The 16,691-nt window shown below is 37.7% G+C and overlaps 1 protein-coding gene across 1 annotated transcript in view; it reads left to right on the forward strand.

The window, feature by feature from the left end:
• Nucleotides 1-16,691, forward strand: part of METAP1D (methionyl aminopeptidase type 1D, mitochondrial) — a 75,813-nt gene that overhangs the window by 50,657 nt on the left and 8,465 nt on the right. Inside the window, 5 exon segments of the mRNA XM_006220482.3 lie at nt 7,054-7,211; nt 9,206-9,355; nt 10,746-10,894; nt 11,484-11,526; nt 15,112-15,275. Of these exon segments, the coding sequence (XP_006220544.2) occupies nt 7,054-7,211; nt 9,206-9,355; nt 10,746-10,894; nt 11,484-11,526; nt 15,112-15,275 (664 nt within the window).

The following is a 16,691-nucleotide window of genomic DNA, read 5'->3' on the forward strand; positions in this document are numbered from 1 at the left end:
AGTATAGTCAGTTACAATATGTCAAGTTCTGGTGTACAGCATAATGCCCCAGTCATATACATACATATATTCCTTTTCAAATTCTTTTTCATTAGAGGTTACAACAAGATAGTGAAGGACTTTCAGTCGTTCTCATTTACTTTTGAAATATGTACCTCTTAGTACTAGATTATAAAAATCAATGGGAGTTACATCAAGTGATGCAGGCTCTTTAATTTTCCTTTCACAACATTTGTGCAAGTTATCAAACCTATCAAGCGGACAGTCAGTGTTGTAGGTCAGGAAATTTAAGACATGGCTACATCTGCAGTGCTCTCTTTTGGACTTGAAGCACCCGGTACTGTAACAGCCTGTGCTCCTACGCAGGGTAATTGGTTGGAGTTCATGAAGTGTGACCTTTCTGTGGTTCTAAATCAGCACCTTGAAAATATATTTCTATGGTGCAGTCCCTCCTGAGGAAGCAATATTTCTAAACAGTTAAAAATATCTCAGATTGCTGTCACAAAGTTGCTTTTTAAAACATTAATGGTAATGTATTATTTTAGCAAATCATTTGGTTTAAAATTAAAATTATCAATGAGTGTAAGAGCCGTATTTGAAAATGAATTAGCAAAACAGTGTTGTTTTCTCTCTTAGTAATCATAAATCATTTAAATCTGGCAGGCATTCCTCCCTTCATGCAAAATAATTGCCTCCATTTGTAAAATCAATTAGATGTTGATATGCTATAAATAATAGTTGTGTTAGTAGACTTTGGCATTTGCTGATCTTTATGAAAAAATACATTCAGTAAGACATTTCACAGGGTGTCTTTTAAATTACGTATTCTCTCTGGTTGACATTGTTGGCTACTTTATTGTGTTGTTTTCTACCCAGATATTTGAAGCCTCTGAAATATAACATAACAGGATTGATGGTGCTTTGCAGGGTGTAAGTGCTTCCCTGGAAACGTACAATGAAACATAGAGGTGTTGGTAGCCCACACTTGAGTACAAACGTGCTTTGTTCAGTTTTACAACTGCTTAAGATAATAAGCATTTTAAGTGTATCTTTGAAAGTTCATTCAGACCCCTCCCTTAAAAATACTTGTTGACCAAAAGAAAACTCGCATTTCCCAGGGTAAAATCGGCTTAATTAAGGGTCATTAATAGAGGTGCACATAAAAACCCAGGGCTCAGTGGGTGAAATGGAAGCGTTTCATTATGTGGTTTAGAATGCATGCACAGATAACAATTAAAATGGACCCTGAGTCAAGAGGCCAGTGAAGATAGGGCATGTCGCTTGCAGCAACATTAGTTATTTTAAATGCATCCCCCCCACCATCATACTTGAATTCTGTAGTCGCACCTTTCAGGCTTAATTTGTAATGGGAAATAAAATGCAGCTTTTAGAAACTGATGTTACTACCGAATGTGAAAATATTTAAAACCATAACCTAGATTTACATTGCAAATACAAATTTAAAATATGAAGGGTGTACTGCAGGATCCAGAGGACAGACAGCGATTTCAAGAGACAGTCAGGCTGCTCAGTGTGCTCCTCTGTGCAGGGAAAGAAGCAGTTGCCTATAATTTTCAACATTCAGCTCAAACCAGGAGCTGACAGAATTTTTATGACACTGAACATAAATTCTTATTATTACCTGTGATAACTGTAAATATTGTAGCATTCATTACAAATAACATATAGATTTACTGCCTAAGGAAACCCTATATAGAGTTTCCGTTACCTAATTGGCAGTAACAACACTCAGTAGGATCATGTCTTTTAAGATCAAATTAGTCCAAAGCAGCTCCTTGCTGATCTGGGGCTCTCCTCTGCTGAGGTTTCTGATTTCCTACTGACATCTTCTAAACTTCAGATTAGTCAACTTGCCCCTTGTTTCCTGAAAATAGCTTTAACCAAAGACTGTTTACTGTGAGTCCTGGGTAATGATGGTGCCCAGAAGATGGAGAGACCAGTCCTGTGGTGATGGAAACCTGGCTGGGGTCCCTGCCTCTGATAATGGACATCGTGCACCAAGTTAGCTGTAACATTGATGGTAGCAAGTTGGAAGTTAGATGTAGTCATAAGAATATATCAGGAGTTCTTCTATTTATTTATTTTTTAAATTGAGATATAACTGACATGTAACATTGCATTTGTTTTGGATGAATAAAGCATTGCCTTTATAAAGACAGGAAATACATAGGAAATTCAACAAACCTTTTCGGTAATGGTCTACAGCAGACGCTGTAGTTTGTGACCCTGTAAATAATTGGGGATTTTAATTTTGCTCACTCTGCATTTAGAAAGTTTGTTTATTATTATTTATTAATTATACTATGATAAACAAAGTTGAGGATCTTGCCCCCCTTCCATTTTTTCCACGTTAATTGGAGGACCATTATCTTCTAAAGGCTCATGCTGTAAGACCGTTTCTTCATTTCACCTGTGAAAATACTAAATTGTTTTTTTCTGGTTTATAATGAATAGTTCGTGGAATAAACATGGTATGATACCTTACTACCCTGTTACTTTGTGACAACATGTATAGGGTTCTTTTATCAGATTGAAAGAAAAGATTTTGCTTCTAATAAAAAAAATTTCTTGTGAAAGTGGAATTGCTGAATATACTTCAAAACCATAATTGTCAACGGATTGCATATGTTCAGGCTTTGTTCTCTATGTTTCGGTCACGTGTGGATGTGCCTCATCTTTTCGGCAGTGAGCCCATCATTTGGCAGGACAGGTGTGTTGGCAACAGTGTTCCTCCTAGAAGTGAATGTCTCAAAGCCTCATCCTGTTATCCTTGTAGAGGCTGGTGACTCCATGCCTCGAGTTTAAGTCCATAGGAAAGATTCCCCCAATAATGACTGTGTACTTGAACTTGATAATACTGATAAAGATGATCTCTCTTTTGTGTCATCAGCTGCATTGAAAAAAATCTTCAGCAGTCTTAAAATTGATTGGACTCTGCATCATCCCATTGCCTGGGATGTCGCATGACAATCAGATGCTGCTGAATGAAGGCACAAATGTCAGAGCTGAAAGAGACCTCAAAGATGATGAAGTTCAGCTCTCTCATGTCACTAAGCCTTCTGCAGCAGTGGGCAATGTCTGTGAAGTGCTGCACAGAGCTTGGCCCCAGGAAGCTCTCAGCCAGCGTTCACTGCTATTGTTGTTGCTCAAGGTCACACAGTTAGCTCTTGGCAGAACCAGGAGCAGAATCTTTGGCTCCAGTGCTGTATCACTTGGGCCCATTGTTCATGAGGATTATCACCATTTAATATAATCAAATGTATTTGTCGGTTTACTTCTTGTCTGCGTCCCACCACGGAATATAAGCTCCATGAGGCAGAGACTTTTTCACCTGGTTCACCTGGTGTCCAACGCATGGCATGTAGGAGGAGTTCAGTAAGCAGCTGTCAAATAAAAGAATAAATAAATGTAGAGGCCCACAGGTAAATAAATATGTTGAATATTCAGAAGGGAAAGAAAAGATACTAACATTTATAGAACACCTACTTTTTGAGGATGGTTACAAACATGTGCTCTGTCAGCTGCTGCTCACAGCAGCCTAGTGGTGACGAAAGCACTGCTGTTCCCATATCATGGTGGAGAAAGCGGAGCTCAGAAGTTTTGGTAACTCAGATCTGACTTCAAAGCGCAAGTTATTTTCACCACCACAATGTGTCCCACTTAGAACTGTTCTAAGACTTTTCATGAAAAGTATCTTCATTCTAAATGTTGGCTGATCCCATGGTATTTTTTTTCACAATTAAAAAAAAACTTTCCTTGAAATCAAATCTCTGAAGAAACACATTCTATAGCAAAGCGTACCAGCTATGAGAGCCCGTGCGCACTGCTGAAAGGCAGCTTGGAGTGGCAGACGCAGCCCTGGATTTGCATTTTGAGGACTCTAGCCAGGGCCACGAGAGTTGTGAGCCTTAGTTCCTCATCCATAAAATAGTGATATCAACAGCCGACCATCTCCCTAACAGAGTTGGTAAGAGTTAGCGTATGTAGAGCACCTAGCACTGTGATTAAGTAAACAAAGTGGCCATTAAGTGTTGACCACGATGGGGAGAGTATAGCTCAGTAGTAGAGTGCGCGCTTAGCATGCATGAGGTCCTGGGTTCAATCCCTATGTACCTCCGTTAAAGTAAACAAATAAACCTGATTACCCACCCCCCCAAAAAGGTCTGGAATTAAAAAAAGAAAAAAAAAAGTGTTAACCACTATTGTTACTATTTCTAGTACTGCTATCATTATTAATAGTCATCATAATACATGCTTTCCTCAGATTGTTTCCACCTGAGCCTTTCCTCGGCTTTAGCTAGGACCCAGATTTTCCATTCCATGTCCACAGACTGCCCAAACCAAACCTCACTGAAGCATGTATTTGGTCAGCAAAGGGAGCCTGGCTTGAGAAGGAGGGTGGATTAGGTCAACCCATCACCACTTTTGGAAAAATAACTTAATAATCATAATAGTAACTTTTAATAATTTTATGATAGCGTTTACATTTTCTGAGTGTGTCCTGGTGCGTCATTAGCTCATGACTTTCTCATGCACGTGAGAGAAGTAATGGACTCTATGGAGGACCCACTTTCCCTGAGCTTTGGCACTTCCTGCAGTAACCGCGGGGGAGTTAACTTACCATAATGTGCCTCCATTCTTCAGCTGTGAAATGGAGCAGTAACAGTTCACAGCTTATGGGGTTCTCATGAAGATTAATGATCTAACATATGTAAAGGGTCTAGTACAGTAATTGACGCATAGCAAGTGCTCAGTATCAGAAGCTATTATGAAGCCCATGTTTTCTTTCTCATTTTACTTTTTAAGTATTCTTGAAGGAGCTATCGTTTATTGAACATCTACTAAATGCCAGGCACTTTCACATTAATTCCAATTAATTCTCACCTAAGACTCAAAACAAGACCCTTGCTCGGGGCCACACTGCTAACAAGCGGTAGAGCTGAGATGGAAGCCCAGCCATCTGCTGTCACTAGGGGACTACCCTGCCCCTCACAGACCAGTCAGCCAACAAGCCTAAGGCTGGGCTGTTGTCTTTAGGGAAATGCTGTACTTTACAAGCTTTAAGGACTATATACCTGCCTCTTTTCTTTTTTAAAGAAGTGATGTTACTGGCAGCATTTTGTCTGGTGTTTGGAATTGTTTAAAATAATACCCAAAATACCTCAGTAAGTTTGAGTCAACAGTATTACATTCAATTTTACAGAAGAACATAACTGAGTGAAACTTGTGACACTGAAGCAGTGACCCATGGCGTGTGTTTGCATCTGTGCCTTTTTCCAATTCACTTAGGAATCTGGAGTCTGGGGGCCCATACTCACCTGCAATTTGTGTTTCCATTATGTTTCACAGCTGAAAGGTTACTCGAGACCAGTAATTCTCAAACTTTAGTGTGCATCAGAATCACCCTGGGAAGGGCTTGGTGAAAACACGGATTGCTGACCTCTTCCCAGAGTCTGTGTCAGTAAACTGAGGAGGGGCCCAAGAATTTGCATCTTTCTCCCATGTGATACTGATATGCTGGTCTGGGTACCACATTTTGAGAACCACCGCTCTCAACCAGGAGTCAACAGACTTCTTTTGTAAGGGGCAGAGAATAAATATTTTAGGCTTTGCAGACCATATGTTCTCTGTCATAACGACTCAACTCTGCCACTGCTGCTCAAAAGCAGCCGTGGATAACTGTAAGCAAATGAATGTAGCTGTGTTCCAATAAACCTTGATTTATTGGCACTGAAGTTTAAATTTTGTCTAGTTTCATGTGTTACAAAGTATTTTTTTATGATTTTTTTAACCACTTATAAATGTAAAAATCATTTTTAGGTTGTGGGCTGTGTAAAAACCGGCAGCAGGCCAGATTCGCCCTTTGGGTTTATTGTTTGCCAACCCTTGGCAGGCAATTATGACATGTTGAGGACTTTTTTAAACTATTGTTTTAATTATAAAATGAATGCAGGTGAATGTTTTTAAAAGTCTACCAGTATAGAAGAAAATGAAATGAATCAGGAAGTCTCCTCCCTCACCCCAGCCCCAATCCCATGCCCCAGAAATAACCACTATTGGTGAACATCAATTTTCAGAAATGTTATAGGCATATACAGGCTTATGTAAATGGATAAGCACTTTTTACATTAATAGGCATTTTATACGTATTGCTCAGCTTTTGCTATTTTCCTAGCAATATATTGTGACCTCTTTCCATATCAATACATAGAGATGATTTATTCTCTTGAATACCTCTATAGTTGTCTGTTGTATAGACTTACCATAACACATTTAGCCAGTCCCTCCAGATGGACATTGGGATGATCATTTTCTCTACCACAAACAGTGCTGCAGCTCATCTTCGCACACCTATCACTGCGTAAGGTGGAATCCTGGGAGATGAATTGCTGAGACGAAGGGTGTGTGCGTTTAAAATTTTGATAGATATCTCTAAATTCCTGTTGTGGGTACTTTAGGGCCCTATATTCATTTTCTTTCAGGGTTACATCCTACATTTTTGCTATTTAGTCTTTATCTGACTTGAGCATTCATGACAATGAATTTCAGTATAATGCCTCACTGCACATGAACTTAACACAGAGTAGTAATCCTGTCGAGGGCAAAAAGTGCAGCTGGCAATTTGTCCAGGACTCGTGAAAGGAAAACGGCTTTAAAGAATATAAAGCCACCCAAGCAGTGCCCTGAACCTAGGGTCATCCTGGACATTGCTGCGTTTAAGGTACCACAGCAGAAACTGTTCTTTTTATAGACCTGGTGCTTAGCAGCTATTTCTATATGTTTGTTTCCCACTAGAACAGACTTTTCCATTGTCAAACTTTTATGTAAACATAGTATTAGCTAATAAATATGCTGTGCCACTGTTGTACTAGAACTCGGAATACCACTGCTTTCCTTTCTAGTTGGGGCTTTTCCTTTTTGAGCCAATAAAGGATTATAATAATGATTTAATAGACAACAATGCAGCATCTTAAAATGTAGCACTGAGAAGGGTTTTTTTTTACTGAAGATAATGTCTGCTTCTTCTCCTAGGTTGTCGTAGGACTTTGTCTTCACCACTCAATCATATCTACTTACACAAGCAGTCAAGTAGTCAACAAAGAAGAAATTTCTTTTTCTGGAGACAAAGAGAGATTTCACACAGTATAGTTTTGCCGGCTGCAGTTTCTCCAGCTCATCCGGTCCCTAAGGTACTGTATTGCCTATTATCTGCTGCTTTTTCCAGCCAAGATAAAAGGTTAACTGCAGAAGCGATTGAGTATTTTTGCACCTTTGATTTCTGAGCCATCTGGATCCTAATTTTTAAACTTGGTCTGTGATTTAAAATTGATTTGAGAAGTTAAACATCCTGCAGTTCTATAATGTTCATTTTTTAAAATAAAGCTTTGAGCTTATAACTGCTTAACTCATTTAGAATTTAAAGTTCTATCATGAAATTTTCCATATTAAATTTCTAACATGAAGATAAAATTATATGTATGTAGTTTCCTAACATTTGTAAGGAAAAAAAATTGACTATACAGTTGGAATCATTCAAGAACGATTCCTTGAAACTAATACACTTGATGCTTTTCCGAAAGCTTTGCTCCTATACTTTCCGTGTTATTGATGCTGCGCTCTTTGAATCCTCCTTTATAGTAAGTTAAATAAAATGTCTTGTCTCAGAGCACTCTTTTTGATTTTCTTTCAGAGATTTTAATTCTGTAAAAGACAACCTATCCATTTTCCCAAATGCAATGTAAAAGAAGTGTGGAGTTCATTTCAGAAGAATGAGAATAGCTGAAAGAAATAGAGATTTGTCACAAAAATCACCTGCTTTCCCTCTTTTTATATATATATATTTTAACAGTAAACCCATACAAAGCATATTCTGTTCCCTGAAGGTGAGTGGCCCATTTTTGTGACAAGGGCTGACGAGACAGGCCACCAGAGCCCAGAGTATGTTCCTGGTGTATACTCAGTAGAAGAGAAAAAAAATCTCCAGAGACGTGACTGGATTGTTTTAGAATTTCAGTGATAAGCCAACAGCCCTTCGGCCTGTTGTAACCTGGCCAGTTCACCAAGCAGAGAAGACGCAGGGCTGTGGGGGACCGAGTGTGTTTTGCGGGGGCCGGTGGGGAAGGTAAAGGAAGGTAGATGCCACCCACAGCTCAGCCGCTGCAGCCGAGGCAGTGGTGATACCTGTGTCAGAAAGGCCCACCTGAACACGAGAGTAAGAGAAGGCCCTTAAATCCCGCATGATGCGCTTCATCAAGAGCAGAGCCCTAACCTCAGCCCTTCCAGGGTTGCTGTGATGGTCAGTTGAATAGTGTTATCTCCCTCAGCTTCCTGTCCCCAACTACTATGTAGCCTTACTGGGTACCATTCAACAAAGCTTCCGTAAATATTTTGTAAAGAGCTGTGCAAAACCTTGAGACCGAAAGAAGCTCTGTGTGTAAGACAGTATTTATTTTCTGAATACTGCCCATGGATTTAAGCTAGTGATGGAAAATGCTCTCCAAGGGTGATCAGAGTTGAACATTTAGTGTTTGAGGAGGGGGAGCTTGTTTTTGACAAATGATGGATGTATTCAAAGTATTTTTAATGTACTTGAAAAAAAAAAAGAAAGAGAAAGGAAAGAGCTGTTTTGTTTTGTCCTCAAGTTCGTCCTTAGTTTGGGTACAGTTGCAAAGTGTCAGAGAAGTGTATATGTAATAGGCATCTGTGGACTTGATAGTCAGCCTTTTACAGATACTCATTCGGAGAGGGTGTTGTGAGCTATCCTTTGCATAAATTGTATCCTTGTGTGAAGGAGATGAAAGTGCTCTTAATTAACCATTTGGCAATTGGGAAGCTCGGTGCTATTTGTCATCAATGGCAATAGACTTCTAACAGGGTTGGTGGAGGGGAAAGAAAAGAAAACTACTGTTTGTTTTGACCAGAAGTCTCCTTCAGTCCAGTTTGACTGAAAGCACAGTAAGGTTAATAGACCATCCAGAGGCAGCAGCACTAACAGGCAATGTTAAGTTCAAAAGGGCAGGGGAAGGGACTGGGGGCAGCCTGGAGGGTCTGTTGTGCTGGCTTCGGAGGTCGGTGCTCCGGCAGGAAGGGCAGAGCCCCATGAAGCAGGAGGCTGTGTCCGAAAAAATGACCCCATTGTCGTGCGCTGGGTTCTGATCTTCGTTTTCAATCCTTTTTCCTGAAGCACATAAAGAAGCCAGACTATGTGACGACAGGCATTGTACCCGACTGGGGAGACAGCATAGAAGTTAAGAATGAAGATCAGATTCAAGGGCTTCGTCAGGCTTGTCGGCTGGCCCGTCATGTCCTCCTCGTGGCCGGGAAGACTTTAAAGGTGATGTCTCACCAGCTCTCAGAAGACTTACATAAGGGACCACAGGCCCTCCTAATTTTTCTCTTTCCCTTTAACTCTTCTTTTGTACACGTCTAATTTGTTCAATATTAAGTAAAGTCTTGGGATGGGGAAAGGGGTTATATTATTTCCTGTTTATTCAAGAAGGAATCTAAAATCCACGTTCAATTTTAAGTAGCAGAATTCAGGATTTACCTGGGGCTCAGCCTATCCAGGTTGATCCATGGCAGACAGCTTCGACTTTTGCCCCTTATTCCTGCCTGCAGTTTCTGCTTTTATTCCCCACATGATTTCCGTGCACCTGAAGAGTTGCTCTGCCTCATCCTTTGTCCCCTGTTTTCTTGCATTAGCTCTGCAAAGAAAGATCAGGCCAGATACTAAGCTATAGGTACTTCAGCACTGTAATTGTGTACACCATCTTACTACAAGATTTAGGTGTTTCAGTGTAACCTGAAACTGAATCTGAACCCTGCTATGGAAGAATCATAAAAGAAAATATGGGCCCGTACTTACCAAAAGGTGGGCAGAATTTCAGAAATGAGACTCAAAGATGAAATCACTTGGTGTATCATCTGTGTAATAGACTCATTACAGCAATGCAACTAACGGTGATATGAATATAAAATAACAGAAAGAAACCTATTGAAGAAACACTTAATTTTTAATAAAAAGATTTTGTTTTAGAATTTTACTCATGATTTATGAGCTTATGGAGATAGTCTTCTACAGATAAAATTTGATTTTAGTTTTCTTTTAGTTTGAGAGCAATCAAGGACCTTCTAGTAAGGGAAAAATATTTTTAAAAAATACATTGATTGTTTTAGGCACAAGAGAAATCAAGACTAGGGAAACCGAGTCTCTACAAAATGTATCAGACTTAGTTTTTAAAATGATGATCCGTAATCTCCATGTAAAATCCATGCAATGCTTCGCTGAAATATAAAGACATGGGTTGACCTACTTTCAAGCTTTGGCATCTAAACTGAAGATCCTTTTGAGAACGTATATGCTTCAGCTAGCCCAGGGCCATAACCATTGGCAAAGGGGAAGGGTTGCCTAAGAACGTATTTTTAAACCTTCAGGCCAAAAAGGAGTCCTGTCATTTAATGACTCACAAATGATTTAAAGGATCTTATAGTTGAAATTTTCCACTTCCTGAGAGCCCATAACACCATTATATGCCCCAATGATTGTCAAAGAGGCCAATTTAGGATTTTAATGTTAATCATAATTAATTAAATTGTCGTACTACAAGTTAATCACAGTAAATTTATACACTCTCACCTGGACGTGCCATAGCTATAGGCATAGTCAATAAATACAGGAAATGTGTTCAACTGTCACTCCACAATTTCTTTATTTAATATTTTAGGTTGACATGACAACTGAAGAGATAGATGCTCTTGTTCATCAGGAAATCATCAGTCATGATGCCTATCCCTCACCTCTAGGCTATGGAGGTTTTCCAAAATCTGTTTGTACCTCTGTAAACAACGTGCTCTGTCACGGTATTCCTGACAGGTATTCATTGCTTAATAACATACTGCTCCTTTGGAAACTAAAACATGAATCTGAGATCTATAATGTAAGTTGAAAGACACTATAGTTTAATTGAAACCCACCTGCAAACTTTTGAAGCTGATTATGGTAAAGCAAAACTTTTGAAGTATTTTGCTTCTAAATGGACATAATACCAACATTTAATGTTTGTTAAAGTAATATGTAATCCAGAAAAGTGATTGTACGTTAAACATTTCTTTTACTCTCCTAGATTTTAACCATTTAAATGGTAAAAATCCAAATGCAGGCAAATATTGGTTATCAACTATTGTTTTGGCTCTTTGCAAAATTAAGGTAACTAATAACATTTTGTCAAGAATAGCAGATTTGTAAACAATGGCAATATATATTCATGTTATGTATTTCTTATAAAAATTGAAATGACTAACGTACATAAAGATTAAGTATAGTTATTCCATTCTTTCCTTCTGCACTCCGAATTATCATCGCAGCTTATTGGTTCAGTGGTAGTAGTCATTAGGTATTTCTTCTTATATTCTTTTTATTGAGATCTGTCTGTCACCATTGTTTTTTCTGTTTATGTTTCCAGTCGGCCTCTTCAGGATGGAGATATTATCAACATTGATGTCACGGTGAGTAAATCATATAAAAAATAGTCTTTGATCAACTTCAGAATTGCTGGTAGCAACAGGAAGAAGAGTGGATTGAAAATGCGAACCTCACCGAGGGAAGTGCTGCTTACTTCTAGACCCAGACGCAAGCAGCTAGCTGGTTTCCTTTTTTTGTCTTTAACTCTGTGTTTATTCCAAGTAAACCCATGCCTGACTTGAATTTAGGGCTGGAATCAGATGCACTGAGATCAATGTTGGCCTAAGTGAAATGTCAACCCAATCCTGCTATGTGTCATGTTTTTGAGAAGGTGTAATTGTTATTGATCCACTGTGTAGTTAATGCAGAGCGCCACGGCACTGGGCAGCTGCTGAAGCTGGATATGTATGAGATGAGCTAACGCGAAGAAAGCCAGCATTTTTCCTTCACTCTGCCAAGATTGATCTTCCTCTTCCTGCTGATTTTGAGTGGGGCCTGTCATTATCTTACTCTGTCATTAGGGGCTACATTGGCCTGTGTGTGTCAGTCTATTTGGACAGCAACTCTTTTGCTAGCAGTGTTCCCTAGATTTATTAAAATCCCTGAAGGTAACGTTGTGTTCCATTTCTGGTGGAGAGAGCCTTGAACTCGAAGCGTCCCAGCAGAGTGCTTTTCTTTCTGAACATAAGTTTTCACCAAATGGTTAACAGCCTTTCTTTTAAATAACAAACCCAAGTAATTTAACACAGGAACTTCAAACTATACGAGCTCTAACCTTTTCTAATTTTCTTAGCCTTTCCCTATTCTGAGACTCAGGTTATTTGCACTTTGGCCGTTCGTTTTACTAAAAGATTTTTTTTCCATTTTTTTTATTGAAGTATAGTCAGTTTACAATGTTGTGGCAATTTCTGGTGTACAGCATAATGTTTCAGTCATACATATACATACATATATTCCTTTTCATATTCTTTTGTTATAGGTTACAACAAGATATTGAATATAGTCCCCTATACTATATAGTAGAAACTTGTTGTTTATCTATTTTATATATGGTTGTTAGTATCTGCAGATCTCTAACTCCCAATTTATCCCTTCCCCGCTGGTAACCATATGTTTGTTTTCTACCTCTGTGAGTCTGTTTCTGTACTAAAAGATTTTGTAATGGTACCTTTAGATTGTGGAGATTGTAAATAAATTCTATACATCTGATGATTAATAAATACATTTAAAAGAAATGAATATAAATTAAACATCTGAAGAGAACTAGTTGAGGCAGACAGCATCCAAGGAGTACAGTTTCTATTACTGAGGAAATATTCTGAGTAATAGTCATTTCATATCCCAACCATGAAACTTACATGGGAGTGGGAATGAGGTGGAGATTGGCATCTAGTAACTTAGTTCAGTCTGATTTTTAGTTTTTTAAATTAGTTCAGCCTTTTTCCTTCATGTCAGTTTGTCTGAGGAGATAGCCAAAGATTCTTTCATTCCTAATAATCTTTCCTATATCATTTTGTCTTACTTACAATACTTGAACATTTACTCCACATATATTCTGTTGATATCTTTCCAACTCAGAATATGTAGAAGGAGGTATTTTATGAAGTGTGCCTGAAATGAAGTATCTTTTCATGATGCACTTTTCTTTTGAATTGTACCTGATTTGGGGACTTTCCATTTATTATCTCACCTAATCACCCCCTAATAAAATATTGCTGCTTTGAATAAAATCAGCAGACTCTTCCCTTCTGCTTCCCATGTGTCCAAAGAGAATAGTTCATGGCTTTTTGAAGTTTCCTGAAGACTTTCAGTAAACAGTTCCATTTTTAACATTCAGATGATCAGAGTGAAATGTTTTCAGGTGTCTAGAAATGTGAAGGGATCAAAGAAACATATAGGTCAGTATCTTAAAAATCGTATTTCTTATGAAATATTTTATTTAGTGAAAGACTCCATTATTAGATCCTGTACTTTTATCAGAAAATATTCACTGCATTTTCTAATTGTTTACTTCTAGTATATACCACAAGAAAATAGACTTACTTCCCCCTTAAAGGTTGAAAGCTAAAAAAATGCAATGTGATACCCCATATTAGTTGCTCAATAAACATGTGTTAAATAAATGAAGTATAAAACAAGAATAATTTGTGGGTAAAAACAGTAATTATAGATAACTGCCACAGACTTTCAAAAGTATTATTTCCAGATGTGTTAAATGTTTCAAGTAGTCATTTTGAAGGCTAGCAAAAAGTAATATGAAAAGGCAAATAAAAGATTTTTTAAAATACATTTTTATTTAAATAGCAGCTCTGTAAACATTCAAAGTTACAGTTTTGTTTTAATAATTACTCATATTAGCAAGTGTTGTGTACTCATGTATAAAATCAAAAATTGTTCTTTCTTGGATTGCAAATGGGAATAAATATATAAATCACTGCTTTATTGTAAGGTAGTTTTAAGGTAATTTGATGTAGTAGTGAAAACACTTGATTAGAAGCCAATGATCCATCATATTAACCTGAATCTACCTCTATGTTCTGCCACTAACCTTAGACAAATTACTTGTCTGTGTCCCAGTTTCCTGACTTAGAAAGTGAAGATATAATAAAGACTTCTCCTGCTTCCCTCACAGAGTGTACGAGAGAATTTTTTTAAATGCAGACTGTTATAGAGATTAATTCAGTATTAAAGCAGAAAAGTCAGATAAATGTCCTTTTTATAATAGTTTCTGCATTCTACTTCATGAGAAAGAGAAATATGAAAAATAATTACATAGGACAAATGTATGCAAAATAGCAAATTCCACACTACATAAAAGGATCAATATTCAACTAGTCTTCTCTGCTTTCTGTATTTATTATAGTGTTTGATAATTAATGATTTTTATAATGAGTCTGGTGTCTTTCAAGATCCTGCAGAGCCTTCGGAGTCATTGAGGTCTGATAAAATGCTATTTTCTGTAATTTTATTCATAAGCCTGTTTTGTTATACTCTAATTCTTTGAAAATTCATGTATAGCGTTTTCTGTTAACATTCTGCTATCTGCAACATTTGATTAAGATTTCACTTCCAGATGGGATTTGTCTATAACATGCTTCATTCTGATACTTCGATTCTTGGAACTGAATTCTCCTACTGTCTATTATAACACTAACATGTCTATCTTATTTCTTCTGGTAATAATTGCTCTCTTCCAAGTATGGGACTGGTCAATGAAAGATAAGTGTCTTTATGACACTGAAGAAACTTTTCACTATGTTATATACTTCTGTATCCTCTCAACCTGTTGTAGTAATTGTGGGTCAGTGACTTTGGTCACTATTTTTGCATGTATAATTTTGTCTCCGAAATAAAGTGAGGACTCAAAATGTTGCAAGGGCTTTGCTAATCATAACGCTGAAACGGCCATACCAGGCACTTATTTATTTTAAAATTTTACAATATCATTGCATGTCCCCATCTTCATAGTTTCCGTAAGGCTATTTCTTCTTTTTTTGTTAGTAAACTTGACAATAATTCTGAAAGGGTGAAACACATGAATCTACTAAATACAGAAATGAATGCAGTGTATACTTTAGGAGAGGAGATTTTTAAACAAAGACTTATTTTTAAATTTCTGCCTGTGTTAGGTTTACTACAATGGCTACCATGGAGACACCTCTGAAACATTTTTGGTGGGCAACGTGGATGAGTGTGGTAAAAAGTTAGTGGAAGTTGCCAGGAAGTGTAGAGATGAAGCCATTGCTGCTTGCAGAGCTGGGGCTCCCTTCTCTATAATTGGAAACACAATCAGGTAAGCCTTCCACTGACAAGTAAAGGGAGGGTTAGCAAATGGTACAGAGGTTATTGGTGGCTTGGTATAAAGTTGATGACATGTTTTATGATTCAGAACCATCATTTCGGTCTGATATCAGTATGTGAACTGCCTGGCTGCAATGTTGTTCCCCGAGGTTAAAAAAAAACATTTTTAAAAAAAGTGAATTATACTAGGTCAGCAAAGAAACTTATGGAAGCAGCGAGCAATATTTATATGACTGCTTTAGGTTTAGCTTGACATGTTGGTCTGTAGTGTGCCTTTACCCAAAATCACACCAAACAGGGAAGAGTATCTAAGGAGGGGATAAGTATCCCAACTCTTGGACAGTGAGGCAGGAGGAAAGCTAGACTTTATAAAGGCATGAAGTGAAACCTATTTCTGTGATACAGAGATAAAAAAACATTAGCTCAAGCCAGGCTTACCTTTCAAATTAGTGGATTAGCAAACAGCCTGAAAGGATGATCGTTTGTTCTTTTTTTTTTTTTTGTCTTGTTCATTTTTCCCGTAAACCATTGTTTACCTTCCACACAGCCTTCTCTGCCTGCTTTTTGAGAGCACGTGTATTTTCCGAATTCAAGACTTTTCTTTGTAATCTGATCTCTTTTTCTCCCATGACTGTTTTGAAGTAGACATGCAGAATGTGTGTTTTCATTTAAAAGTAACATATTTTGTTAAAGATGATCACATCAGCACCTTTTAAAGTACTGTTCTCATTAATATGAACCATTGAATACTTCCCGTTTGTCTAAAGGATGGAAGGCGTAGTCACCTTGAAAAGATGCTGCCTTTTTTCCTCGTAAGCCTTCAAATACTTTAAGAAAAAAGGAAGTAAAATATCAGTTAAATGTATTTATGGCTTTAAAAATATTGTAACAGTGTCTGAATCAAACTTTAGTAAAATCTCTTTGGGTTATATGGGAGAAGCTTTTATTGAAGACTTTGAACAAAATTGTGTTTTTGACAGTTTTAAATTATAGGCTAACTAGCCTGGGAAAAAAGGATAGTGTCTCTCTGTTCTTTCATAGGAAATGTTGAATCAGACCCCTACTGGGAAAAGAAATTTAATGCATATCTCACTATCTGACTGTCCATGAATATAATAGAAATGAATTCAAAATGCAGTTTTATTTTTGCAAATGGAATGAGTCGATAGATGTACCTCATATTTTTGAACACCTAGGGTTCAACAAATTTACTGGTGGTGCTCTTGCATTTTAACAAAATTTCTTCTGCAGTAGAAGGGGGCAGAGAACACTAGATTCTTATTCAGGCATTCTATCGAGCTCTGCATTCATGGCTGTGTCTAAAGGGCATGTCAGCCTTTGATTCTCTCTGAGAGGTAATTATCCTTTTCCTGTCACGGAACAACAAATGATAGCTAACTACAGAGGC

Source organism: Vicugna pacos, chromosome 5, assembly GCF_048564905.1.
Source record: "Vicugna pacos chromosome 5, VicPac4, whole genome shotgun sequence".
Lineage (NCBI taxonomy): Eukaryota > Metazoa > Chordata > Mammalia > Artiodactyla > Camelidae > Vicugna > Vicugna pacos.